At 35.1% G+C, this 27560-nt stretch overlaps 5 protein-coding genes, 1 non-coding gene and 1 pseudogene across 7 annotated transcripts; 3 read left to right on the forward strand and 4 right to left on the reverse strand.

Moving 5' to 3' along the window:
* The first annotated feature begins 7048 nt into the window (after nt 1-7048).
* ACO1 (ACC oxidase 1) lies at nt 7049-8408 on the forward strand. Its single transcript, XM_012993162.2, has 3 exons — nt 7049-7205; nt 7290-7513; nt 7584-8408. The coding sequence occupies exons 1-3, from the start codon at nt 7104-7106 to the stop codon at nt 8185-8187; spliced, it is 930 nt and encodes a 309-aa protein (XP_012848616.2). The 5' UTR covers nt 7049-7103; the 3' UTR covers nt 8188-8408.
* A 1712-nt stretch (nt 8409-10120) lies between these two features.
* On the reverse strand, nt 10121-10192 carry TRNAC-GCA (transfer RNA cysteine (anticodon GCA)). Its single transcript has one exon. It is a non-coding gene; the product is annotated as a tRNA-Cys (tRNA).
* A 77-nt stretch (nt 10193-10269) lies between these two features.
* TET2 (tetraspanin2) lies at nt 10270-12117 on the forward strand. The gene is made up of 2 exons (XM_012993861.2): nt 10270-10941; nt 11602-12117. Exons 1-2 carry the CDS (start codon nt 10444-10446, stop codon nt 11911-11913), a joined length of 810 nt encoding a protein of 269 aa, XP_012849315.1. The 5' UTR covers nt 10270-10443; the 3' UTR covers nt 11914-12117.
* Nucleotides 12118-13084: 967 nt separating this feature from the next.
* LOC105969132 (S-adenosyl-L-methionine-dependent methyltransferases superfamily protein) lies at nt 13085-15263 on the reverse strand. 2 transcript variants are annotated; one of them, XM_012993872.2, is made up of 8 exons: nt 14888-15263; nt 14375-14442; nt 14146-14293; nt 13963-14043; nt 13808-13894; nt 13631-13716; nt 13431-13551; nt 13085-13326 (listed from the first exon to the last, which is right to left on the reverse strand). In XM_012993872.2, the coding sequence occupies exons 1-8, from the start codon at nt 15107-15109 to the stop codon at nt 13252-13254; spliced, it is 888 nt and encodes a 295-aa protein (XP_012849326.2). In that variant the 5' UTR covers nt 15110-15263; the 3' UTR covers nt 13085-13251. The 2 variants fall into 2 exon arrangements, with proteins under 2 accessions (XP_012849326.2, XP_088679884.1); XM_088823758.1 differs by having other exon boundaries at nt 14375-14445; nt 14888-15198.
* Nucleotides 15264-17487: 2224 nt separating this feature from the next.
* On the forward strand, nt 17488-18958 carry LOC105969103 (cytidine deaminase 1). The gene has a single exon (XM_012993842.2). The coding sequence runs from the start codon at nt 17748-17750 to the stop codon at nt 18720-18722; it is 975 nt and encodes a 324-aa protein (XP_012849296.2). The 5' UTR covers nt 17488-17747; the 3' UTR covers nt 18723-18958.
* A 423-nt stretch (nt 18959-19381) lies between these two features.
* Nucleotides 19382-21021, reverse strand: EMB2752 (embryo defective 2752). The gene is made up of 2 exons (XM_088824916.1): nt 20609-21021; nt 19382-19845 (listed from the first exon to the last, which is right to left on the reverse strand). The coding sequence occupies exons 1-2, from the start codon at nt 20789-20791 to the stop codon at nt 19729-19731; spliced, it is 300 nt and encodes a 99-aa protein (XP_088681042.1). The 5' UTR covers nt 20792-21021; the 3' UTR covers nt 19382-19728.
* Nucleotides 21022-21691: 670 nt separating this feature from the next.
* Nucleotides 21692-23219, reverse strand: LOC105964846 (nucleotide pyrophosphatase/phosphodiesterase 2 pseudogene; annotated as a pseudogene).
* Nucleotides 23220-27560: the final 4341 nt, after the last annotated feature.

Here is a 27560-nt window from a genome sequence, read left to right on the forward strand (position 1 = left end):
TGTTATATTTAATTCAAATTATATGAAGAATTTGATTTAGACTAGCACTTTTATTGATTTCAAGTTTCTAAGTCAAGTCCTTGAACAAAATTCCAACCTTAGGATTTAGAAGAGTAGACTAGTAGTTGGGGTTGGAATATATGTACATGTATATATATGTATATGTGTATATATAATTATATATATATAGAGAGAGAGAGAAGAAGGTCCGTACAAGTTTTGATTCAAGTAGTAGTACATCCATGTTAGGTGAATTTAGACAAGAGGATTCACTGGCTATGTTTGTCTTTCACGAAAATAGCCAAAAGACTAAGAAATTATATTGATTTTTTAGGGCGAAAAACAACTGAAATGTTAAATGTCGTTTCAATTTTACGAATATCGTTTTGAATTCGAATGTGACTTTGACCATTTTCTAGTTTGATATTGGCAAAATTCAAAGCACGGGAATTGTAGTCATTTTAGTTAGCATTCTAATCAAACTTGAATCAGCTAAATTGGACGTTAGATGACAAAATTATGCATGAATGAGTTACACTCTGAATTTTATATAAACTAAAAACATCAAAGTTGCGGTTAATGTTCGTTAATTCATATATATCTTTCTCACCCGACATCTAATCTTGACGATTCGATTTGGATTACAAAGGTAAGTCAAAGAACTAAAAATTATGTGTTTTGAGTTATGCCAAATTCCAAGTCCAAGTTGTTCAAAATCACATTTAAAATCGGAACAATGTAATTAAAACTGAAACGACATTCACCACACCGAAAAAGACATATATTTTTCCTTATGCATGAAAATATGAATGGATGCAACTTGTAATTATGTCTCATGCAGATATAGACAAGTCTTGATTTCAACATTATATATATATATATATATATATATATATATATATATATATATATATATATATATATATATATATATATATAGACACACACATAAGTATATATAAATGGACCACACCAGCAAAAAAAAAAAAAAAAAAAAAACTGGTCCTGGAAATTAAATTTCAATTTTCATGGCTGTCTTTTGGAACCTACTTACTCTGGGTGAAGCAAAAGTGGGGGTGTGAGTATTTAATTTGGATACCATAAATCAGCAGTGTAGCAAATATACCATATAATTCATCTCATATTCAAATAAATACATAATATAATTCCAAGAATATCAATAAATACAAACCTTACTCAGCTGTCTTTTCGCTTTTCAGATACAATGACTCTGGTAAACGACAATCCTGTAACTATCGATCAAGACTTTAAAATTATTTTATCTTTTTATATATTATTAATAATAAATTATTATTATTATTATTATTATTATTATTATTATTATTATTATTATTATTATTATTATTATTATTATTATGATATCCATACACAGGGGCGGAACCAGTATTAGAAAGTAGGGGTGGCTAACTAAAATTTCGGGGTTCGGGCCAGCGCCCCGAAAAAAAATTTAGGTTCACAAGACATTGAAAAAAATAGGTTTATACTGCGAAAAAAATTACGACACATATATATAATATAATATATATCTATAATTTATATAAAATTATGGAGAATAAACAAAAAAGTAAGGGTTAAGAAACATATTTACAAAATCTTTGGGGGGTCAAAAGTAATATTCAAAAAATATTAGGTCAAAATAGCTATAAAAAAAAAAAATTCTTGGGGGGGGCAACAGCCCCCCTGCCCCTTAGAAGCTCCGCCAGTGTCCATACATATATTATATATATACCCAACTTGTTTTTCATCTGCACACAAATTTATTTTGCCACTTTTTAAATATAGTATTATATTTCTTCGAGATTCATAACATGTTCGGTTGTAGAGATTCAAACGAATGCAGGCTATCAATAAAAGTTATAATTAGAAGATGTCTTCCTATCTTTGTGATTAATTTTGCAGGTAATTAATGACTAATAAAGCTAAAAGATGAAAAATGACAATTTTACCCCTGAGTTAGTTTGTTATTGACCTATCGGATTTAATACCAGATTTTAACAAATTTTGATAATGTGGATTTGATGACGTGTAAAATGTGCAAGTTGGATGAATTCATAAAAAAAAAAAAAAAAAAATAGGACCACAGAAGAAGGTAGAAGAAGTTGTGTAGTTTGTCATGACTTTTGGTTTTATCTATCCTATACCCGGTGAAGGTTACACCAGGTGATTTTTAACCGTTGATCTACACATACCAATGTGGGTGTGTGTGTGTTTGTGTGTATATAAATGATAAAGATCTACCCGGTGTAGGATCTCAAAAGCCATGACTTTTATATATGTAAATATTACTTATTAGTGATGGTGAAATAAGGAACTTTTTCCAGCTATAGTTTTAGATTTAATTGAGGTATGCAAAAAGAGCTTTGTCTATATTCAGACACGTTTTGCACTTCAATACCGCATGTATATAAACTTAGTAAAAGTGGTCCATTTTCTTATTCCTTTGGGATATATAATTTCACCTATCTTTATTAATTCTCTTCACAAAATAAGACATTTTTCCTTTGTTTAATATTATTTCAAAATCGAAAAGAAAAATCATATTATAATCGACAGAATTCAAGAAAATATTTCAAATATGTACCCATAATTGTGTGTGAGCTATGAGTTGAGACACCACATGATAAGGTTTGTGGGATTAAGATGTTTGTATGAGACAAAGGATGAAAAGACAACAAGAAAGACAAATTTTGTCCTTTGGAATTGGATGAACTATGATATGTACTTTTACAATATTACCCTTCCCACTTAGGACAAAACACTAATTCCGGACAACAATGAGGTCCCCTTTGCAATTTCATCAAAAACTAATTAATGATACCAAACTACAAACTTCCAACTTGCTACCCATAACTTTCTAACATGTTATGGCCTCAATTTTGACCTTTTTAAGAAGATGTTGACTTCTATTATTCAACTTGGATGCTACAATATATATATATATATATATATATATATATATATATATATATATATATATATATATATATATATATATATATATATATATATATGGGTAAATTACATTCACCCCTGAGGTATAATAAATTTAAAAATCCCTTTTTATTTGAGTAATTGCAACAACTCTCAACTATGCGTTATATATAATTTATATTGACAAAAACTATTTTATTAGGGGATCAAATTATTGCATAAGATGAAATAGATTTTGGGCCAGGGTTCATTGGGCCGGGTGTGGAGGTTTTTGTTGGAATGTTAGATTGGAAGTGAAATGGGTAGGTTCGGTCCAAACGGGTTGACCCGTTTCACGTTGACATATTATGATTTAGTGGGTGGTTATCGGCTTATACTATGCTACACCGGGTGAAATACACCGGGTAGATCTTTACCATTCATATACACACAAACACACACACACCCACATTGGTGTGTGTAGATCAACGGTAAAAAATTACCCGGTGTAACCTTCACCGGGTGTAGCATAGAAATAACCGTGGTTATCCAGGTCAGCTCTGCCACGTAGGAAATGCTGGAAATTAACTCCCATAACAAAAATCTATGGCAAAGTTGTTTCATTTGTACATTAATTAATTAATTAATTAATTTAGGTGAAATTAAAGTTACCTTTGCGTGATTGACGAAACTAGGTCGCATTCATTGTATCACAAAACAAATAATACTTTGACTCGCCCTCAATTTATTTATTTAATTTAATTTATTTTATTTTTATTTATTTTTTTTGCATTTGATTATTAGGGAAAACCCCCTTATTCATATTTTCTAATGAGGTAGATCCAATTTTTTTTCCCCTTTTTGAGATACACCCAATTTTGCCAACTTGGCAAAATATATTATATAATTTCTCTTTAATACCCATGTTTTATTATTAAACGACATTTATTTCCTTTAATACGTGATTTGAGATTTGCTGATACGTTGCCTAAAATCACGGAATAAATTTACGTGAGATCATTGGCCGTTATATCAAATCGTGTACAATATTTTTTGAAGATTCTCTTCATCGTTCCAGCGGGTTTTATCGTCTTTGAAGATTTCTGCACCGTCGTGGAAATAGGATCGATTTTTGAGCGTTTGTTGTTGGACGTTGTTAAGCGGGTATGAATGCGTTATTTGTTTTTATTTTTTGCTCAATGTCCATGATTGTCGTGTACGGTGGTTAGAAATTTTTAAGAATTGTGTTGATACTTGATTATATTAAGCAGAACGTTTTTTAACAAAATTATTCCGTCATATATATATCGTTTTTTTGGCCGATGATGTTTGTTTGGAAGAGGATTGACAGAGTTAGAAGAGGATGGTTCACGCAGATCGGACCAGAGTTGTTTTATATGAGCTTCGTAGTTGGTTTATGCAATAATCCGAATAATTGTCCGCTGTGGTCGAGTTCATGTTTTTATCCCGACCGATAGTTGGTTTATTTGTTTATAACAGCCGATTTAAGTGTGCTGGGTAGTACATTAAAATATAGTTCATAGTCTTTTTTAATTTAGCGTATGGATTTTGCATTTTAAGTTTATTTTTGATGATATTAATGTATTATCATTCAAATGTATTTGCAGTCTATTTAATCATTTTTTTAGTATTCTGCATTTTTAATTTTGTTTCATGATTTTAGGTTTTTTCGATGGCGAATTTCGTACGGATTTTGTTGAGGTTTGGTGGGTTGGTTGCTATAAAGAGGTGTTTACGATGTAATGGCTCGGTAACTTCGGTTAAGTACTTAAACCGTTGTAATACAGTAGTATACTATTATGAATACCGTATGATACTACCATTTTCATTTTATTATACTATTATGAGATTATTAATGTACTAGGGTTTTTTAACTCGACATATTGGTTTGATTTTGTTATGATGTGTTTTATGTATTTAATCAAAACCCTAGATTGAAATTATGAGATTATTAATGTACTATTTTATTGGTTATGTGGAATACTTTACGTTGGTGTTGTTCTCAATGTTCTTGTCATTTCAGTGGTATATTGTTTGTAACACAATTTCATATCACTACTATAACCGTAATATACTATCATAGCAGATTAATGTACTATATTGAAATTATTAATATACTATATGTGGTTGAATAATACGGGATCCATAGTCAATTAACGAGATCCATAGTCGAATTAGATCAATAAGATAGTCTATTACATGATATAAGGAAAATTACCCTAATTGATTAGTATTTCAAACAAACATATTATTCAGTTTCCATATATATTATTATTTTTTCACATATATTATTATTTACCCTAATCGTTTTCATATAATAAGGAAAATTACCCTAATTGATTAGTATTTCAAACAAACATATTATTCAGTTTCCATATATATTATTATTTTTCCAATAGTCAATTAACTAAACCCATAGTCGAATTAGATACATGGGATAGTCTATTAAAAGATATGAGATAGTCTATTAATTTTAAAAACAAATCCGCCGCCGTCACTTCTCAAATCTAGGGTTTTGATGATTCTTCGGCCCATAGTCGATTAACGAGATCCATAGTAAAATTATACCAGTGGGATAGTCTATTAAATGATATGAGATAGTATATTAATACAGATGTAATTCGACTATGCATCTCGTTAATCAACTATGGGCCGAAGGATTTGATATTATTTCAAAAGGTAAAGTAACGGGATTTGTGGTATTTGATTGAGGGTAATTATGTAATTACGAAAAGCTTGGGCTTTTATCAAAATGGCAAATTTAAATTTGGGTCTACCCCTATTATTTGAATGTTTAAGGGGGTTATATCTAATAGACCCTTATATATATTATTATTAAAAAAAAAAAAAACCGACCGAACAACCTAAGAAATTTTCCTGCATGACAATGGTGAGAAAATTTGAAAAAACAAAAGCTAATTGCAAAGATAGGGTTCGAATGATTGAGAACAAAATTGGGTGTTTTTTTTTTTTTTTTTTTAATATAAAATCTAAAACTATGTGAATAAGACATTATCATAATTAAACAGAAAACATAATGGGACAGCCCAATATGTATACCGCCCATTGGAAAGAAAAAAAAAAGTAAGCCCATGGTTTCATTTTGGTTGGGCTCTCTCATTTTTTTATTCTACTTTATTGAATTATTTTTTTTTTATTTTTTTATTAAAAGTAAATCATGGTAGTCGAGCTTGAATGAAATTATAAAGGTTTGTTTGAACTCGTTTTGTGAACAAAGTGAACCCATAATTGGGAACATTTATGTGCGACACAAGATATGAAACTTGACTCAGACTCGAATATAGAACGATAAAAATTCGAATAAATTCGAAAAATTAATTAATATTATGTTGTGGTGGAGCCAATATGATTATTGCCCATATCTAAAGTCACCTCATTCAATGGCACACTTGCACTTGGTTTTACCAAAACAATGATCTACAATGCAAGCCAATTACAATACTTTTAATACAAGAAAATTTTAAATAGTACTAATCCCATTAGACATGCTAAAAAGAAACAAAAATAAAAAATGTCCCTCACGGGTCACCTAGTTGGCAGAGCAAGATAATTTTAACCAGAGTTGAAACTCTTACATGGTTAGCTGAACATAATTTTCATTTTTCGTATTTTTCGTGTAATTAGTGAGCTACTGCACGAAAACGGAGTTTATTCAGCGCAGTTCGAATAACTGCGAGTTCTCTTAAAAATAAAGTTGTTGGCGGTTTAATTCACATGGGGAGGAGGTGAAGAAAGGAAGCATCATATATAACAAGACAAAAAAAAAAAAAATCTTCAACAAGAATGAAGCAAAGATATATGGGAGACAAATAAAATAATAGATTTGATTTGAAGTCAAATTATTATTAAAAGCTTAAAATCACATGGTGATGGTGGAGTGGTGGTCTGAATATGGGCCTTAATTAACCTTCCTCGTTTTTCCCCAAAGCGCCAAACTAATTAATCTACTTTCAGTAAGTTTACCGTTAACATGTAACTAACCATAATTGTAATAAAATATATACATATGTAATAATGTAAGTATATTCAACATTCCCCAACTGCTGCCTATATATATACACCCCATCAACTAACTCTCATATCTCACATTCAAACATATATATATACACAAGAACAATAAAACTGTGAAGATGGAAATACCCGTGATCGACTTTAGCGAGCTCGACGGCGAGAAACGAAGCAACACGATGGTGCTTCTGCACGAGGCTTGCGAAAAATGGGGCTTCTTTATGGTAACTGAAATTTAATTTCAACGCGAATTCTTTTTTTTTTTTTTCGGAAAATAATTGCGTTTTTTCTTTCTTCGGTACGTTTAGATTGAGAACCATGGAATTGATAAAGACATCATGGAGAAGGTGAAGCTTTTAATGAACACTCATTACGAAGACAATATGAAAGAGAGCTTCTACAACTCGGATACGGCGAAGAAAATGGAGAGCAACGAGTTTATTAAGGACAAGGATTGGGAGAGCACCTTCTTCGTTTGGCACCGCCCGAATTCCAACATCAACGATCTCTCCGGCCTCTCCAAAGACCTCCAGTAAGTTTTAAGAAACACGAAATAATTCGATCTTGCATCGAAAAAAATTAATGTACGCCCGTATATGCAGAAAGGCAATGGACGAATACATCGAGCAACTAATCAAGTTAGCAGAGAATCTATCGGAGCTCATGTGCGAGAATCTTGGAATCGACAAGGATCGCATAAAGGATGCATTCTCGGGAAGTGTGGGCCCCACTGTGGGGACAAAAGCAGCAGTTTATCCTCAGTGTCCGAATCCTGAGCTTATAAGAGGGCTCAGGGAGCACACGGATGCAGGCGGGATTATTCTCTTGCTCCAAGACGATCAAGTGCCGGGGCTCGAGTTTTTCAAAGACGGGAAATGGGTGAAAATCCCGCCTTCGAAGAATAATCGAATATTCATAAATACGGGCGATCAGATCGAGATACTGAGTAATGGAGTATACAAAAGTGCTCTGCACAGGGTGATGGCAATGAAGGATGGGAATAGGCTCTCGATTGCCACTTTCTATAACCCGTGCGGCGATGCGGTTATTTCCCCTGCTCCGGAGCTTTTGCTTCCGAATTGTGTTCGTTTTCGAGATTATCTGAGTTTTTACTCGAAAACGAAGTTCGGAGACAAGGGTTTTAGGTTTCAGTCCTTGAAGAACATGGCTAATGGGAAAGAAGAGGTTCTTAAGGCAGAGAAGTGAGGGTTATACTTATACCAGCCTGCTAATATGTAATAATACTTTGTGCTGTGTGCTGTGTGCTGTGTGCTATGTGTGATGTGTGCTATGTGTGTGTGTGTGTTTTCTTGTTTAAGTTTTGGCTGTCAAAGTTCAAGAGAAGCTGCTATAAAACTGCTTCCTTAACTTTTTCCTACCTAAATAAAGTGAGTGTTTGTGTATGCATAAATAATAAAGTTTAAATATATAAATATGTCTTAACTATTAAGTCTTTTTTGGGCATTTTCACAAGCACTCTGGATTACTAACTTCCTAAATTGAGTCTATTAATGAAGGGCATTCTAGTCACTTCAGCTGGGTAATGAGCTCACTGTAATGTAACGGAAACTTAAAATGGAGGAATACAGTGTCCAAAGTATAGTACTTGAAACTGACTAGTATACGAAACTAGCCAAAAGAGATTTACGAGCTAAACCCCTTCTTTTTCCTATCATTCATCTCATCTCTCGTAAGAAAATGGAAAGTGGAATTCCTAAAATTGAAATGAAAATCATATTCCGAAGTCGAACCTTTTTTTTTTAATCAAAATCATTGGTAATTTAAAATCATAACTTGAAATGAAAATCATATTCATTACTTTTATATATTTATAATGTAAATAATATAAAAAGATTGAGATTATGAATGTAATTATGGAGAAAAAAAAATAGATTTTTAAGGATTATTTTGAAAATTAATTCCAGAAAAAAATTCCTATTTTTATAGATTTATAATATAAAATCAATGTAGGAAAAAAAAAACAAAAAACAATTAATATAAAATCAATGTAAATGTAGGAAAAAAAAAAACAAATTAAGGGCCCAACCGGGTTCGAACCGGTGACCTATTGATCTGCAGTCAATTGCTCTACCAATGAGCTCACTGTAATGTAACGGAAACTTAAAATGGAGGAATACAGTGTCCAAAGTATAGTACTTGAAACTGACTAGTATACGAAACTAGCCAAAAGAGATTTACGAGCTAAACCCCTTCTTTTTCCTATCATTCATCTCATCTCTCGTAAGAAAATGGAAAGTGGAATTCCTAAAATTGAAATGAAAATCATATTCCGAAGTCGAACCTTTTTTTTTTAATCAAAATCATTGGTAATTTAAAATCATAACTTGAAATGAAAATCATATTCATTACTTTTATATATTTATAATGTAAATAATATAAAAAGATTGAGATTATGAATGTAATTATGGAGAAAAAAAAATAGATTTTTAAGGATTATTTTGAAAATTAATTCCAGAAAAAAATTCCTATTTTTATAGATTTATAATATAAAATCAATGTAGGAAAAAAAAAACAAAAAACAATTAATATAAAATCAATGTAAATGTAGGAAAAAAAAAAACAAATTAAGGGCCCAACCGGGTTCGAACCGGTGACCTATTGATCTGCAGTCAATTGCTCTACCAATGAGCTCACTGTAATGTAACGGAAACTTAAAATGGAGGAATACAGTGTCCAAAGTATAGTACTTGAAACTGACTAGTATACGAAACTAGCCAAAAGAGATTTACGAGCTAAACCCCTTCTTTTTCCTATCATTCATCTCATCTCTCGTAAGAAAATGGAAAGTGGAATTCCTAAAATTGAAATGAAAATCATATTCCGAAGTCGAACCTTTTTTTTTTAATCAAAATCATTGGTAATTTAAAATCATAACTTGAAATGAAAATCATATTCATTACTTTTATATATTTATAATGTAAATAATATAAAAAGATTGAGATTATGAATGTAATTATGGAGAAAAAAAAATAGATTTTTAAGGATTATTTTGAAAATTAATTCCAGAAAAAAATTCCTATTTTTATAGATTTATAATATAAAATCAATGTAGGAAAAAAAAAACAAAAAACAATTAATATAAAATCAATGTAAATGTAGGAAAAAAAAAAACAAATTAAGGGCCCAACCGGGTTCGAACCGGTGACCTATTGATCTGCAGTCAATTGCTCTACCACTGAGCTATGGACCCATTGTTGTTTAGTTATTTTCTAATATTGAATATTAATTTTAAGTTTGTAACATGATTTTTCTTTTTTACAATATTCTGTCTTATTCTATTTACAGCTTTGACTTAAAACACTTTTCTCTCTCACACATTCCTCTCAGTATAGATCACATGTACTGTGTGTCTGTCCGTTTCACACTGGGATCAATCCTCTGTTCGATCCTCCTCCTCCAACAGAGCATCTCCGCCGCCTCACCTCTTTCCACGCACTAAAAATGGCAGTGAGCAACAACCTCACAGCTTTACTCAACTTCGTCGCACTGATGTGCTCAATCCCCATCATCTCCGCCGGAATATGGCTCGCCTCCAAGCCCGACAACGACTGCATCCGCTGGCTCCGGTGGCCCCTCGTCTTCATCGGACTCGCCTTCCTGCTCGTGACCCTCACCGGATTCGTCGGCGCGTACTGGAAGAAGGAGGGACTCCTCGGCGTCTACCTTGTCTGCATGTTCATCCTCATCGTGCTTCTCCTCGTCGTCCTCGTGCTCGCCTTCGTCGTCACGCGCCCCAACGGCGCGTACGCATCCCCCGGGATGGGGTTCCACGAGTACAGGCTGGAGGGTTTCTCTTCTTGGCTGAGGGACCACGTCACCAGCAGCGACAACTGGGGTGGTATAAGGGCCTGTTTGGCTGACTCACAAACTTGTCCTAAGCTTAATCAGAGATTTATTTCTGCTGCTGATTTCTTCGCTGCCCATCTCTCTCCTGTTCAGGTTTTTTTAAATTTTAATTTTTTTATTATTTCTTTATTAAATTATAATTAATGGAGTTTAAGGAAATTGCTTATTTCTTTCGAATTCAATCATTAAATTACAAAATTAAATTGATTTAAATTAACAAAATAAGATTAACTGTAACTTCAGTTCACCTGCCTCCTTAAAAATCCAGTCTGTAATCCTGCTCTGTTTCTTGAATCTTACCTAATGGTGGGTCCCTTTTATCATTTTTTGTCATCTGTAATAAAAATCCCTGTCTCCACTAATGAGTTTAAACAAACGCACCACCGTTCAGTCACCATAATTTACATTTATCAAATACTCGTCGGGTAGAGATTTCGCCTTTATTGGTGCAAGAGTTTGAAGCATAATCTTTTTTTCCATCTTTACCCCCAACATTAATAATAGATTAACAAATTAATGGATATAGATTAATTGAAGTGAAAAAGAAAAGATGAAAGTCACAAAGGGGCAATTTGGACTTTTCCCCCCTGAAATTAAGATCATATATTGTATTGTGAAAGATATAAAAATATAAAGTTGTTTTAGTAGTGGCCGAAAGGTATCCTATTCCTATGCTCTATAACTGTCTTAATCACATTTTGAATCTAATTCTAATATATTCTTTTCGAAAATCTTATTCGGGCCGGGCTAAAGTCGGGCTGCTGCAAGCCTCCGATGATATGCGGGCTCCAGTACTCAAGCCCGACAACGTGGGTCGGGCCACCCAACGCAGCAGTGGATCCAGATTGTGTTATATGGAACAACGATCCGAGCCAACTCTGCTACAACTGCAATTCTTGCAAAGCGGGCTTGCTCGGGAATTTACGGCACGAGTGGAGGAAAGTGAATGTGGTGCTAATAGTGACGGTTGTGGTTTTGATATGGGTTTATCTCATAGCTTGCAGTGCTTACAAGAACGCCCAAACGGAGGAACTTTTCCGTAAATACAAACAAGGATGGGCTTAAAATAATAATAATCGTAAGCATTAATAAGCGAACGCTTTATTTCGACTTTTTTCTTTTTTTTCCGGCAACTTTTCGTGACGTTTTATTGGCTTTGTATATATTCTTTTGCTTGTAGTTTTGTGCTTTTGCTTTTTGAGTTATGGAATTTGGAGTTCATGTTCTTGATCTTTTGTGTTAGAATGGAATGAGAATATTATTTTTGAACTCTTTATGTTATATTGGACTCCTTTCAATTAAAGTCTATTTTTTCCAGGAATATTTTGATCACATGTACGTGTCAATAGTCCATTGGTCCTCTGCCCTTAGCAATATATTCTGCAATATGAATGTCGTGTATAGTTGTATGTATACATTTATATATGCGGTAAATTACGACCACCCTTGAGGTAAGACCAAATTACAAAAATCCCCTCGCGTTGAATTTTTTTCAACATAATCTTCTCAACTCCATGAAATATTTTCTAGTCTGTACTCGTTTTGTGCAAAACTGCAGTTTCCGATGCATCACAATCTGATATTTATAAGTTAATATACAGTAGAACTACGATAAATTAATACTCGAGAAATTAATAACCTTGTTTAAATAATAGTTTCTTTTGATCCCGACTCGATAAAAACCTACCAAATTATTAGTTCAATAATTTAATATTTCACTAAATGAATAGAATTTTATTTGTCCCAACTCTATTATTTTATAGAGGTTTAACTGTACACATCTTATAATTATCTTGTTTCTAAATGAGGAGCTAAAATGGGATAAAACGAAACAAAATTAAAAACATTCCACATAATCTAGAAGATTCCACTAAATTGACACTGCAAGGGTGGACATTTAAGAAGAATCATAATTGAGGGGTGATTTTAATTATCCAAATATGAGGAGTTTTTTCGTAATTTGACCGTACATCCAGAGTGGCCCTTACATCAATGTTTGAATCATATTATTCTATGTTAGAAACCCTTAAATCAATGTTTGAATCATATTATTCTATGTAATAAGAGTCCGAGTCGGCTTATCGGTATTATAATCATGCATGTATTACATGTATATATGTGTTAATTTAATTATCTATTTATCTCTATGTACACAAATTGTTACTATTATGTTTCTTCAAGATGATATTTATATTTAAATTATAAGGCATGTGAGTTTGCAATATTCCCAGACAAATGCACCGAAACCACCAACACATTCTCTCGTGTTTGATCGACTTTCATATAAAAAATAAAGCATAATATTCGAGCAAGTTACATGCATTTATCCAGAATGCACGCCGAAAACAGAAACATTGAATCGAAGGCTCACCGTTTTCCGAGGGACTAATTTGTGATCCTGAGTCAGGCTGATAATTTTCTCGAGTACACGATATACATAGGATCGGTTCGACCAGGGTTTGGCGATATATCTACTGCCTAAAAATATTATTTAAGAAAAATGAAAAGAAAAAAAAAATTGGTAAAAAACGAGAATTTTAGAAATTTATAAGTAAGAAAAAAATTGGATATGGATTAATTACCTTAGGAGGCTCAAATCCTCCAGCATAATGAAAATATGCTCCGACTATCATTACATGATCAGAATCTCCGGTTGATGTCCAGATCGAGATTGCCTTTGTCCAGAAACATCGATTAGAGAAGCTTCATGGCAAAAGTCACAAAATTAGACGAATTATTTAAATTATAAAAAAAAATTATTAATGGAAGTGATTAAATATACCTCATAATAGCAAGTCCACCTGGTTTGAGGATCCGAGACATCTCCTTGAAAATATCGAGAGGCTTTGTTAAGTAGTCGATACTTACCTGAAACATTATCGAGTTACTGATTATACATAAGCCTAGCATTTATTTAATTATGGACGACGTATATTGAATATAAAATAAGATAGCATACCACATTTGTAATAACATCAAAGGTGTTATCTTCGAACGGGAGTTTCGGATCGACGTTCAAATCTTGCGCAACATACTCTGTCAGAACCTACAAAGCCATCAATTAATTAATTAATTGATTCAAACAGCAAATTAACAATATAATGATTTTCTCACTGGATTTCGCTTTAGCTCTTCTTCGTTGAGACCCATTCCCGCTATTCTTGATTGCTTATACCCTTTTGGATAATGGCTGATCTAAACAAATCACAAGAATCGTGTTACGTTTTGTGTAATAACTTTGATAAATTAAAGAAGCGGTGATAACGTTTAAGATATAATAAGTAAATAAAAACTCACCCAGCTGCTACACATGTCGAGTAGAGCAACGCCAGGTGTATTACTCGGAGGGAAAACCTCCGAGTAATATTTAGTGAGCGCTTTAATGGCGGGATCGTCTATGTGTGTCACGAAACGGGGAGATTCGTAGAACGTCGTATCTGGTGATCTGTCGTGTTGTTTTTTCAGACAACCTTAACTAATCGTAATAATATATATAGACATATAGATAATTTCGGGGATTACGTACTCGTCAAAGCGCAGGAAATCCTCGTCCTTGAAGGGAAATTGCTCGGGCCATTCCACATTCTCTAATACCTTTTAAATCATAATTAATTAAGCAGAATTTTTAGTTAACTAAATGCATTAAACATTTTAGCAGCAGCTGGTGATTAACCTTTAAAATCTAAACAAAAGTTAATCATGACACATTGACACAGGATTATTACAGCCACGCCTGAGGTAAGGCCAAATTACAAAATTACCCCTTCTATTTGGGTAATTACAACCGGTACTCGTCAACTATGAATTTTCTTCCACGTTCACCCTTATATCAAATTCAACGGAATCTTCAAAATTCCGTGGAATGTTCTCTAGACAATGCAAAGCTTAATAACAGTTCACCAGTACCAATTTTGTACCAAATTTTCAAGAAAATGACAACACCCAATTCGACAAAAGCCCAGAAAATTACAATTACCCAAACCCTAGAATTTAAAATGAAAAAAAAAAAAAAAAAAAAAAAAGTTTGAAGAATAATGACCTTCTCAACAGCACCCTTTTGGCGGGCGGCGAAAGCAGTGAAAGATTTGGCGCCATGAGACATGTTGGTGAACTGAGACAGAAATGAAACACCAAAACCTAATACCAACCTACGTGATTGTCTGTGTTCACCGATTCTTGGTAAAGACGAAGATAAAATTTTTGTTGCAGGATGATAAATCCCACCCAAAAGCTGCAGTTTTATGCCAATTGGATTCCCCATTTTCTCTCTCTTTTTACTTCCTACTAATTAATACATGAATAACATACATAAATTTCAAAAAAAAATTAAAAAATATATTTGTTAAAATATGAAATTTAATTTTTTAAATCATGGGTTGGTGATTGATGTGTGAGCAGTTGACGTGGCCATCTTCTCGTTCACACGTGTACGAGGATAAGGCTTTTGTCCTAACAAATCTTACCAGGCCTAAATTCTGTTGTACAATTTGGGCTGTTCTTGATCTAACTAATTGGGCTGCCATCTTGTAATTTTTATATATTAATTAATTAGGCTTTGAAGAACATTTTATTTTTTATTATATTATTATCAGTAATTGGTTGTTATATTGATTAATTAATTAATCAATATAATGTAGGCGACGGATATATGCAAGCCCATTTTTTTATTAGTTCAAAACCTCCAACATAAAAATACTAATTTGCCCTTAATGAAATTCAAAGCCAAATAAAAAACAAAAATCATAAAAAAAAAAAAAATATCGGCGTTACAACGCCGATTTTGACTTGTGAAGTCGGCGTTGTGTTGCCGATTTTTGTTAACAAAAATCGGTATTGTGACGTCGATTTTCGTGTACAAAATCGGTCTGGATAAACCGATTTGGGAAAACAACGAAAACACACAAAAAAATCAATTTCAATCTCAATTTTTTTTCCAAAATCGGCTAACGCATTGCAACCCAACAAGAAGTAAGCATAGATTAATGTTCATCCACGCATATTTATCAAGAATCGATGCTCGATTAATATTTTTTAATTGACAAACAAAAGTTTAGTAAAAAGGACTTGTTGGTGGTGGTGGGGTGATGGTGATGGTGCGGTGGAGATGGTTTGGTGGTGGTAGTGCGGTGGTGGTGGCTTGCTGATCGTCGTCGGCGGTCTAGTGGTGGTCGTGCGGCAGTCTTGTGCGGTGGTCGTGCGGCGGTCTTCTGCGATGGTCATGCGGCTGTCGTATTCTTTTTCCGTATTCTTTTTTTTATGTCTTTTGAGTTTTTTTATTTTTTGGTGTTGTACAAATAAAAAATAGGGTTTATTTATATTCAAGTATTATTTGTGGATAAGGGTATATTCGTCATCTTTGGTCTTGATGTAATAAAAATAAATTAGTTTAGGGGTTTGAACTAATAAATCTTTTTATGTGGGTTTGAACTAATAAAAAAATGGGCTTGCATATAACGGGCGCCTATAATGTAATGCCATGCAACTTTGACATGTAAGGAAATTAATTGGCTCCGCGAAAATGACTTGATTTAGAGAAAGCAAAACACGAGATCTAAAAGCGTTATTGATAGTTAAATTAAATGAAAAGCGTGTTGAAATAGAATTTCTATATAGTAATGCTTGCAAGCTTGCACCAACTAACTACATAAGGAATATGACTTGTTTTGTAACATTATATACATTTTGTCCAACTTACCAAATTAAAGAATGGGTTATATCATTGTCACATCTATTAATAGACAAAGCCTATAGTTTCTTCTCATAGTTGACATATGTCTCTATAAGATGTTACACCTCGTGTATCACATCGAGTGATAGTTTAATTTATAGATTAAAGTCGTCCGCTTCATAATTTAATGGTCTTTATTTCCTTCCCACCGATTTCTCTTCACCCTTTTATTTTATGTTTCGCTGAGTCGAGATAGGTGAAGATTCCTTTGTACAGGTTTTAAATAAATAGCTTCCAAGCTCCCCCCAAGTTTTTACCACAAATAAATGAAATAAACTTAGTTGCACAAAATGATTAGAATAGAACTGTCGGATTTTAGCAAATTCAATTTGTTAAAAGACCTTTGTTTTCTAGACTTATCTTCGTCCCGTGTAACTTAATTGCAATCCGTCCGATTCGGTCCAACTCCATTGCACTACATCAAATCTACTTAATCACTTGTTCTTAAAGCTATAAAAAATATTTTTGAGAAACTTCTATCTAATTTCCACTTAATTAAATCAATTTTTGAGTATTGGTTGTTAGTAGTAGGCCAACTTGGACTTGAAAAAAGAGATAAAAACTAATGAGAATCTTTCAAACAACACAAATAATTGCACACATGTATAGTAATCAAATAATGCAAATCTTTGATTGAGATTAAATAAACACCAAGGAAATTCAATAAACTTTTCCTATTGCCCCCAAATAATGCAATATTATCCAGATAAGGCCAACAAAAGTCATGGGGACCCTTCTCTCATCATCTTCAATGATTCTTTTTCTTAAACTACTACCATATATCAAATGAAAATTATTAACAACAAATAGATAAATATCAATTAAAAATATATATAATAAAAAAAAAAAACATAATTTATTTATTTTCACATATAGTCTCTCCTACTTTAGTAATTAAGTCAATTCTTGTTGGTCATATTATAAGATGATTTTATTTAATAATTTATTTGTTATCATATTTTAATGTTTTACAACTAATAGGGGAATGAAAAGGTCAAAAAAGGAATCATGTGGCGCATGTTAGCAAAAGCTGAGTTTATGAAATGCAAACCACCGAATCTCAGCCTTATAAATACCCCACCACCACCACTTCCCAAATTCCCCCCTCCCCCCGCCGGAAAACCTCCATTGATTCTCTTCCGACCTTCAATTTCCCACACACAGTCACACAATGAATCAGATCCATCTCTCTGCAAATCAATTCGTGATTGAAGCCTCAGCTGCGGAATCCATCGCCGAATCACTGAACCTCCCCTCCGTGCTCCACCTCCTCCCCCACCTCGTCCACTCCGCGCAGGCTTTAGCCCGGCCCCCAATCTCCAATTTCAACGTCGGCGCCGTCGGTCTCGGCTCCGACGGCCGCGTATTCGTCGGCGTCAATCTCGAATTCCCCGGCCTGCCGCTCCACCACTCCGTCCACGCGGAGCAGTTCCTCCTCACGAATCTCGCCGTCCACCGCTGCCGCCGCCTCCTCTCCTTCGCCGTCTCCTCCGCCCCGTGCGGCCATTGCCGCCAGTTCCTGCAGGAACTCCGCCACTCCTCCTCCGTCCAAATCCTCGTCATCGATGAAGAAAATTGCGCTCAGAACATTGACCATGTAGAGAATCGCAAACCCTTATCCAATTTTTTACCCAATCCGTTCGGCCCGCACGATTTGCTCGATCACGAATGCCCGCTTCTGCTCGATCAACACGACAATCGGCTGGATCTATTGCCCCCAAATGCCGTCAATTCTGTCAATTTGAGCAACGGAAATGATGAGAACTTCAGTAAATTGGCAAATGGGAATTGCGGCAAGTATGAAAAAAGTGAGGATCTTTTGAGGGAATCGGCTTTGGAAGCTGCAAACAACGCACACGCACCGTACAGCGGGTGTCCGTCGGGTGTGGCATTGATGGATTCTGAAGGAAATGTGTATAAAGGCTCTTACACCGAATCTGCAGCTTATAATCCCAGCTTAGGCCCCGTTCAGGCGGCACTGATTGCCTATGTGGCGAGCGGTGGCGGCGGTTACGAGAGTATTGTGGCGGCAGCGCTGGTGGAGAAGGAAGGTGCTAAGGTCAGGCAGGAAGATACTGCAAGGCTTGTGTTGAAGGCAGTTTCGCCCAAGTGTGATTTTCGGGTATTTTACTGTCACTCTGGCTGAAAAAACAAAAACGTACCGAAAACACGAATAAGCCTCTGGCTATTCACGATTCGAATTCCGGTGATCTGTGATTAAGATTATTGCAACTGTAGATTCGATCTTGCAAATTATTATTTATGATGATCAATGAATAACTGCAATTCTTGTTTTTCTCGAGTATTGCTGTTGTTGTTCCTATGTATTTCCTATTTGTACTACTCTTGTCAATTACAACTAATCATTGAGCTTGTCTATAAGACTATAACATCTTATTCTGCATCTTTGCATCAAGTCCTCGATTCTACAACTCCGTATTTTTCTTTCTTTGCTGCATCTTTTCTGATATGGAGATGCTTTTTTGCTTCCATTGTGCAAATTATTTTGTCTTGGATTGGTGTTCAAACAGCTTTAAAGTAGTTCACGCGAGTTTGATGTGTATTTCATCTCTGGTAGAGCATTCCGAGTTGTATGAAAATGAAATGTTCGTGTAGTTTAAGCCGTCTGTCGATACTGAAATTTGACTGTATAGTGAGTGTCCATCAATTGGATCGTAGACAGAAAGAATCTTCATCGCCATTGGTGCATTCAGTTGGTTTGAGATGCCTTGAGCATATATTCACATTCATAGGCATCCATCCCTGCATTGGTCAAGTGTGTTTGCAAGCATTGTTTCGTTGAGCTTGACCGAACATCATACAAAAGATCTATTCCATTTCGAGTTTTACAAATATAGCCTTTAGTATTCACTATTCAATCCAGACGCAGAACAAAAAAAGCAAACACAGACCAGCAAAGTTGGTGTCCGTCCCATGAAGGGTCGCGTTATCCTAGTAAGAATTAAGAAACAAAAACGAAACAAAAAGGAAACTATTGCATTTTTCTCGAAAAGGCAGCCACGAATACGACGATGCTTAACAACTCCAATAGTTTAAATCAAGTACCTCAAATCTCGATTAATAAGCATATATATCTTCGATATGTACAAATGACAACCAAGCACCGATAGCTAATTCGTGGATGCTTTTAGCTATTCGTTCTTGATGAATGGAGGCACATCACCTCTCATAACCCTCCAAGGCCCTCGATAAAACATTGGCTTCATTAAAGGAACCGATTCCCCAGGGTGTGTTTCCCAATATTTCTCCTAAGAAAAAAAAATAAAAACAAAAACGAAACAAATATTAGTCGAACAGGCCTCTGAATACATTGATCGCAATCTTTTCAGTTTTCAGTACCAGTATTATGATAATTACGTATTAAAAATAGGCAACCGCTTGTTCTCATACAATTAAACAGTAAAGGAAACCATTCAGGAAATGATCTTAAGTAGCGTGCATTCATATTCCGATAACGGACTTAACCTTGCAGATTGAAAGACTTGTAGCAAGAGCTTCTAAAATGCAGGCAATAGAATTCAATTTCAAAACACTATTCCGAATTATAACTATTTCAGAATACACACACACACACACATATATATATATATATATATATATATATATATATGATATATGAGATATAATGCAACTGAAGTTATAAAGCAAAGAGCATCGACAACACGTGTGGTTCTTGTTCTTCGTCAAAATCAGTATCGTAGATTTCAATTGAATTCAAAATCAGCAAACACGAAACGAAGGAATTCAATTATGCAATTCGATGCCCAGAATTCGGGTTTTGTTCTATTTTACCCTAATATTTAACAATCTAAAAGACCTAGAACTAGAGGCATACCAATCTAATATTACTTGCAGTTATAAAAAAAAAAAAAAAAAAACATAATCATCTGATCATAGCATAAAAAAATTTCAATAATTCATAAGAAAATCAATAGAGCAAATTAATAGTGCCAAGCAAAATTCATCTTGAATCTGAAAAATAGGTCGGAGAAACAAGTGGTTAGGTTTTACCTTGTGGAGCTGCTCGGTGATTGCAGCGCCTACAACACCGGTATAAAAAGCACAGATGTAGATGGTGACTAACGGAGTGAACGATTTGGGCCGCCGGTAAGGATCAATCATATCCCAGAGAATCGTCCTCTCCCATTTCGTGTACACATAGTCTGCGTATTTCCTCCACAGATAGCTCGTCATTTCTCCTTTTTTTTATACCTATTCTGAACCTGAGTTGACTCACTGTAATCAATTCAAGCTTCTGACAGCTGAAAAATCAAAGGAACCGTACTAATTTTAAGTTTCCCTGTACGAATCGCGGTGCAGTGCGGCGGCGGCGGCGTGCGAGAGGGATCTGTGTGCGGCGGCGATTCAACGTGAGTAGTGGAACAGAGAGGATTGGGTGGGGCTTGTATTTCTCTTGGGCCTTGCGTCACACAGTCACACTATTTGTATGTGTCTTTTTTTTTTTTAATTTTATTTATGGAAAAGAAAATAGTTTATTATTAGCCTTATAAACTAAATTAATTACTTTATTCTAATTGGATATTAAAAAAGGAAATTTTATTGATTAAGATAACATTTTAATTTTATATTTTATTAGTATTTATGGATCTATAAAATATATATTGTACTGTGTAATTTAAAATTATTTTTATTTATTATTAATTTATATATATTATATGGGACTTCTTAAAGTTTTCGAATGCGTATTACCCTATAAATATAGCCAATTATTAGTTCAGCACGTTATTTTCAAGTCAAAACCGGGAAAAATTATTACTTAACCAAATTTATTAATTCATTAGGTATTAATGTATCGAGTTTCTACTTAATATAATTATTTTAAGATTTCTTGATTTTTTTTTTTTATACAAGCATGTCACATGGCAAGAACACGTGTACTCATTTTAAATTAGGTTTTTATTTATTTATTATTAAATTGATCAAATGTAAACAAAGCTTGATAAAATTTATAGTATGAATTAGAATCAATGCTTGGTTCAAATCATCCAATCCAAATTCAACACTTTATTTGAACATATTATCTAAAAATACAAATTACTCAACGTAGAGAAGGAAGAAGAAGATCAAGAGAAACATAACTTAAAATTACAAATTCAACGGCTAGGCAAAAGAACATCTTTTGCAAAAGACTTAGTCCCATTATTGGAAGCTCCTTTAATCTTTAGTATTTTAGTAACCAAATTATATATCTCAACATTCTCAAAAGATTGAATCTTCTTACCCCTTGCAAATCTTGGTCCATGCCCAATAAATATAGTCCTCATCGAAAAATACGCGTTGTCGTATCCGTGTGCACCTGCACACTCTTGAATTCCTGAATTCGTCTGCTCTATCTTAAACCCTTCCGCAACCAACCCGATTATCGGTGGGACCCGCTCGCTGTCCGAATAGTGCAATCTACTTGGCAAATCCTCCTTCAAGTAAACCCTTAGATACTCTCCGTTAGTCACGTTACCCGATTTCAAGCCCTTGCTCATTTTAGCGACGACATTTGCCGACGAATAATTGGCCGGCGGGCGAATCGCGAGCAACAGAGTGTAGGATTGAACCCATTCCGTCAGAATGTCGATCCACTTAAGAAGATCGTCTAAGAATATCAACTTCTTGTCGCACGTGCCAACCATGCCGTGATCACCAACCATAATAATATGCACGTCCTCAAAGATTCCTCTTTTCTCCAAACCGGTTATCAATCTTCCGACCAATTTATCGACATTAGCGACGGATTCCGTAACCCTAGGGTCGTCGGGCCCCACTTCGTGGCCCTGACTATCTGGGTCCTCGAGGTACAACGCCATTAGCGACGGAATTTCGTCGCTAGTTAAATCGAAGTAGTTCAAAACGGTGTCGACCCTCTCTTCGAAACTGACGGAACTATTGTACAACATGCAATAGTCCTTCGGGCAAATCCAAGAACCCTTTTTCACGTCCGAGCCGGGCCAGAAATAAGTGGCTGCTTTGAAGTCGTGGTTAGCAACAGTCTCCCAGAGCGGCTCACCGAGCCACCACTTCGGCTCGCGGCTTCGGAGGGTGAATTGTTCTCCCGTAGTCGGATCGGTGAACTTATTGTTGATGATGCCGTGGGAAGTTGGGTACAAGCCGGTGGCTATGGAGTAGTGGTTGGGGAAAGTTAGGGTTGGGAAAACGGGGATTAGTCCTAGCTCAGCTTCGGTTCCGTTTTTTATCAGCCGGTCGATGTTCGGAGTATCCGTTTTGTATTGGTACCCGAACCGGAACCCGTCGAAGGAAACTATTATAACGACGGGGCGTTTGAGCTTCGAGAGAGATTTCGAGACCGAATGATGGTCGGTGGAAACGGGGTTGACTGATGATGAGGTGGCGGTTGAGGTGGAGAAGAAGAGAAAGGCAAGGGCGATGGTTACAGAGAGAGCGACGGAGGAGGAGATAACGAGAGAGATGAAGGAACATGGCTTCGAGGGTGAATTTGGGCGATCAATTTGTTCTCGTTTCGGTGTTGAGATTGGCAATGGTTTGTGTTCGTTTTCGGTTAAGATGGATAGTGAATCGGAAGCCATGCCCATATGGTTTGTGAAGAAAATATGCGCTACAGTTTTGGAGATTGAATTAGCTCAAGAGTTAATAAGAGTTTGACGCATATATATGGTTTCCTCCGCCTCTCTCACTCGATCACGTTTAAATACAAGAGTATAGTCAATGTTGGGTGCTAAATACCAACACGCAAGTGTACGTATCGCAAACAAGTAGTAAAGTAGACTCGTGAGAGTCGGATGTCGATCCCACAGGGAATACGCAAATTATTTAATCCTAAGTACCAAATCCTAACAATTGTGATTTTTATCCAGCCTACGCAGGGTTGTCAAATTAATTAACTAAATAAATTAAACTAATTGAGAAAGCAAGTAATCACGAGAAAATATCAATAATAAACGGATCTAGGATTTTATCTTCCCCCTATGCGATAATTCTTCACCCGATTAATCTCCTATCATGCAAGTTACGATTCCCGATTATTAACCCAAGACACGAAATTATTCATAACCAGCTGTCGCTGCGCTATAAACCTATTATTCATAAAAGATTCACTATATGTCTATGCAAACCTAGTATAAATAAAGCATTAAATAGCAAGTCTCGCAAACGGCTACCTAAGGTATTATCTGTATGTCTACGATAATACATGCAATCAACACACGCATTCGGTGAAAAACTACTCGAAGGCTCTTCTATCCCTGTTCTAATTATTAAAACGATCTGTCAATCAATTCTAACAATAACAAATAGCAACATAAGTTAGCTACGCTCATGCACTAAATAAGATCAAGATAGACGAAATAATCGAAGAATTAAACTTGCATAAAAGTAGAAAAATAGGTTCGAATTACCACATAGGGTTCCAATAAAATCCTAGAATAAAAACTTAGCTACTCATGTTCGTAACGAAAAACATAATAAAAATACGAAAGTTCATAAAAATCAGAAAAGAAAAGGAAAAAGGAAAACTAGGATGAAGAGTCGTCAAGTCTTCGTCTTCGTTCTCTTGCTCCTTGATTGCGTGTAGAAAAGATAAAAAACTAAGAACTAATAATAACGATAAAAGGTAAAAGATTTATCTAATTGTGTGCTCTTGGCCTTTAAATAGGGTGCAAAAATATAATAGAGCGGGTTTCCTTGTGTAATTAAAATTCCTTCACTGCGCCTTCACGTCCACCTGGACGGCCGTGTGAGATTGAGAACTAAAATCCGCACGGCCGTGCGGTCTTTTAATTCTCCAGAATTCTGTTTTTTCACTTTTGGCCCACTTTTTCTCCGAAATTGCAGTTTTCACCCCAAAAGTTGTCAATTCTCCAATTTGCACCTAAAATATAAATAATAGCCATTTTAAGCACCAATTATCATTAAAACACACCAAAAGCTCCAATTAAAAGGTACAATTAAGTGTATAAATATACACTTAACACACCCCCAAACTTGAACTTTTGCTTGTCCTCAAGTAAAATCAAATAAAATAGCACAAAACAAAACCATACATCTCATTACATAGATCGATGGGTCAACTTCGCGTTTTCAGAACTTGCAATTATGATGACAATTCATAGGTATTCGCAAGCTTAACATTCAACGGCACTTAGTCACTCATTATTACCAAAAACCACAAATCATACAATTGCTTCAAGTATCCAATATTTGCAAGTTAAAGAAAGAAAGAATTTATACTTACATGCATATATTTGACTCCAAATATTCACCAAATTATTCTACTCAACTAATATTGAACAATAAGCTCTTGGGATTATTGGGACTTTGTGGCTTTCAATTGTTAGGCTCTTTGGTCCGAGGTAGGTAATATGGGAATGTGTGGCTAATTTTCTTGAATTGAGGTGATTACGCCAAAATTTGAGAGATAGGCGTTTGAAACAATGAATTCACCTCTAGGGACTTTAATAAACTCGATTCTCCAAAATTCACACGTTAATACTTTTGCCTGGAGGCAATGACTCGAGTTTTCAACACAATTCATCCACTAGTCCTTATTTCTCCCTTCTAATCTTTTTTTTTTTTTTTTTTTTTTTTTTTTTTTTTTTTTTTTTTTCGAATCGAGGAATTTAGATATATATATAAAGATGCACATATATATCTATTTCTCTTTTTATCTATCTATTTTTTTTTTTTTTTTTTTTTCTTTTTCGAAGAAGAAGAAAGATCTTATAAAACATTTCGACCGAAATCCAAGGGATAATTATTCAAAAATCTCCACTTTTCTACCTTCTACATATTGGCTAAAAGAAAGAACACCTTTTCTCTCCGAGGCTCAAATCAAGGTTCTAAGGATAAAAAATTAAAGGTAGGCTTGAAAGGCTCAAACGGTTCAAAGAAGGCCCAAATCGCTTACTACCCAACACTTCGTATCATAAATGTCTTAAGGTGAGATTTAAAACCGAACAAAGCATGATTGAGCACAAATAAATTCCAAATTTAAAATGCAAAACATTCAACCAAAGCAATGCATAAGGTGTGATTCCTAGCAATAATTCACTTCTACGTTCCGTTGAATCGAAAGCTAAACAAATACATACTCCTTATCAACATAAAACAAGTAGTCTCATCATCAAACATTGACCATCTATCATCATCATAATTCATCGATGCATCGGACACAAATTTTTTCTTTTTTTTTTTTTTTTTTTTTTCGAAAAACGAAAATAATAAAACGGCAATTAAAACAAAAACTAAAGCATGCAAAATAAAATAAAAAATAAAACACACATAAAGCGCACATAAACGAAAACAAGTAGTTAACACCCCCAAACTTAAAATTCACATTGCCCTCAATGTGATTCGCCCGGAGTTTAAGGATAGAAAACACCTGTTTAAATGTCGGAACCACCGTCGGGTTGCTCACCAACTCCACCGTGCGCATGAGCATTAGAATTGTGAGAATCGTGGGTTGGAAAACCTTGTTAATCGGCCCCGTTTTTTTTTTTTTTTTTTTTTTTCGGACGGCCGTGCGGAATTCAGGCCTGCAATTAGGGGTGTACATATACCCGCTCGACCCGCCCGACCCGCTCAACCCGACCCGACCCGCCCAAAACCCGCATGTTTTCAAATTTATTATTTGTACAGCAGTTTGAAAAGTGAGAAACCCGCACAGTACGGGTCGGTTGGCGGGTTAGGTTACTGAAACCCGCTTCAAACCCGACCCGCACCCATACCCACAATTTAAGTATAAATATGATAATTCAGCTATTTCTTTCCCATCTCCACTATGCGCCGTCAACCCTATTCCCAAAACCCAACTTTACTCTTCTGATTCTTCTCATTTTATACAATCCACAATCGCTGCTAGATTCACCACCATCGGCAACACAGCTGGATTCTCCCATCGACGACACCGCTCGATTCTTCCACCGGCAGCAGATCTAAATTTTCATTTGAGGAATAAAAAGATTTTCATTTTCATGGCAGGTGTTATAAACTCAAACACTTTAGATTGTGGAATCATTTCGGTCTTATTTCCACCGTATTAAGTATTAACACCATAACTTTAAGAGCCTTATTTTTCGTCTTTTTTTTCTATTTATTCACGAGTTCAGTTGGACTCTCTTTTATACATCTGTATTGCTTGTCTGTTTTGAAAATTTTAGTTGTATAAGAATTAGCTTATTTCTACTCAACTGATGTTGGATGTACATTATTTAGAATTAAAAAAAATTGTAATCCATTTTCTCTTCACCCGCCCGCAACCCGCCTGCCAACTGCCCAACCCGACGAACCCGAACTGTGCGGTTTTCAAGAATAACTAGGCGGGTGCGGTTTGTGGTTTTAGTAACCCGCCTGTTTCGGGTCGGGTTATTTTTTCCCCCAAACCCGCCCAAACCCGCCCGTGTTCACCCCTACCTGCAATCCGCACGGCCGTGCCAAAAGCCGGATTTGGGCAGTAGCCCATTCGAATCTCAGACGGCCGTGCGAGATTTTGGCCTAAAATCCGCACGGCCGTGCCAAAAGCTTGTTTTGCGCAGTAGCCTCCCCGAAGTTTCACACGGCCGTGTGAGATTTCGCCCTCTTTCTTGCACGGCCGTGTCAATAATTGCATTTCGGTCCCTGCAAAATAAAAACTTCTTATTAGTGCCCCTGAAACTTTTTTTTTTTTTTTTTTTTTTTTTTTTTTTTTTTTTTTTAGAAAAATAAAATAAAAACAAACTAAAAATTTAAATAAAAATAAAATAAGAAAAACGAAAGCTCGGGTTGCCTCCCGAGAAGCGCTAAGTTTACAGTCTTCAGCCGAACTTTGTCTGCTTCTTTGTTCAAGCTAATGTGACCGAAGTCACTCGGCAATTGGGTTCTTCTCCCCGATGACGCTCGTTTGATTTTTTAGGTGGCCACATCCTCCTTGCACGTTCATCACCGTTAGCACCCCAACTCTTTTGACTATCTCTCGGAGGTGTTGAAATTGAGTTCGCAC

The sequence above is a fragment of the Erythranthe guttata genome, chromosome 10, assembly GCF_056151865.1.
Source record: "Erythranthe guttata isolate IM_541 chromosome 10, IM_541, whole genome shotgun sequence".
In the NCBI taxonomy this organism is placed as follows: domain Eukaryota; kingdom Viridiplantae; phylum Streptophyta; class Magnoliopsida; order Lamiales; family Phrymaceae; genus Erythranthe; species Erythranthe guttata.

Coding starts and splice junctions, on each gene's coding strand:
- EMB2752 (XM_088824916.1), bottom strand. CDS start 20,791: ATGACGAGCTATCTGTGGAGGAAATACGCAGACTATGTGTACACGAAA. Junction 19,846..20,608: donor TCACCGAGCAGCTCCACAAG/GTAAAACCTAAC, acceptor TTTTTTTCTTAG/GAGAAATATTGGGAAACACA.
- ACO1 (XM_012993162.2), top strand. CDS start 7,104: ATGGAAATACCCGTGATCGACTTTAGCGAGCTCGACGGCGAGAAACGA. Junction 7,206..7,289: donor AAAAATGGGGCTTCTTTATG/GTAACTGAAATT, acceptor CGGTACGTTTAG/ATTGAGAACCATGGAATTGA. Junction 7,514..7,583: donor GGCCTCTCCAAAGACCTCCA/GTAAGTTTTAAG, acceptor CCGTATATGCAG/AAAGGCAATGGACGAATACA.
- LOC105969132 (XM_088823758.1), bottom strand. CDS start 15,109: ATGGGGAATCCAATTGGCATAAAACTGCAGCTTTTGGGTGGGATTTAT. Junction 14,446..14,887: donor AAAAGGGTGCTGTTGAGAAG/GTCATTATTCTT, acceptor ATTATGATTTAA/AAGGTATTAGAGAATGTGGA. Junction 14,294..14,374: donor GATTTCCTGCGCTTTGACGA/GTACGTAATCCC, acceptor ACAACACGACAG/ATCACCAGATACGACGTTCT.
- LOC105969103 (XM_012993842.2), top strand. CDS start 17,748: ATGAATCAGATCCATCTCTCTGCAAATCAATTCGTGATTGAAGCCTCA.
- TET2 (XM_012993861.2), top strand. CDS start 10,444: ATGGCAGTGAGCAACAACCTCACAGCTTTACTCAACTTCGTCGCACTG. Junction 10,942..11,601: donor CCCATCTCTCTCCTGTTCAG/GTTTTTTTAAAT, acceptor GCCGGGCTAAAG/TCGGGCTGCTGCAAGCCTCC.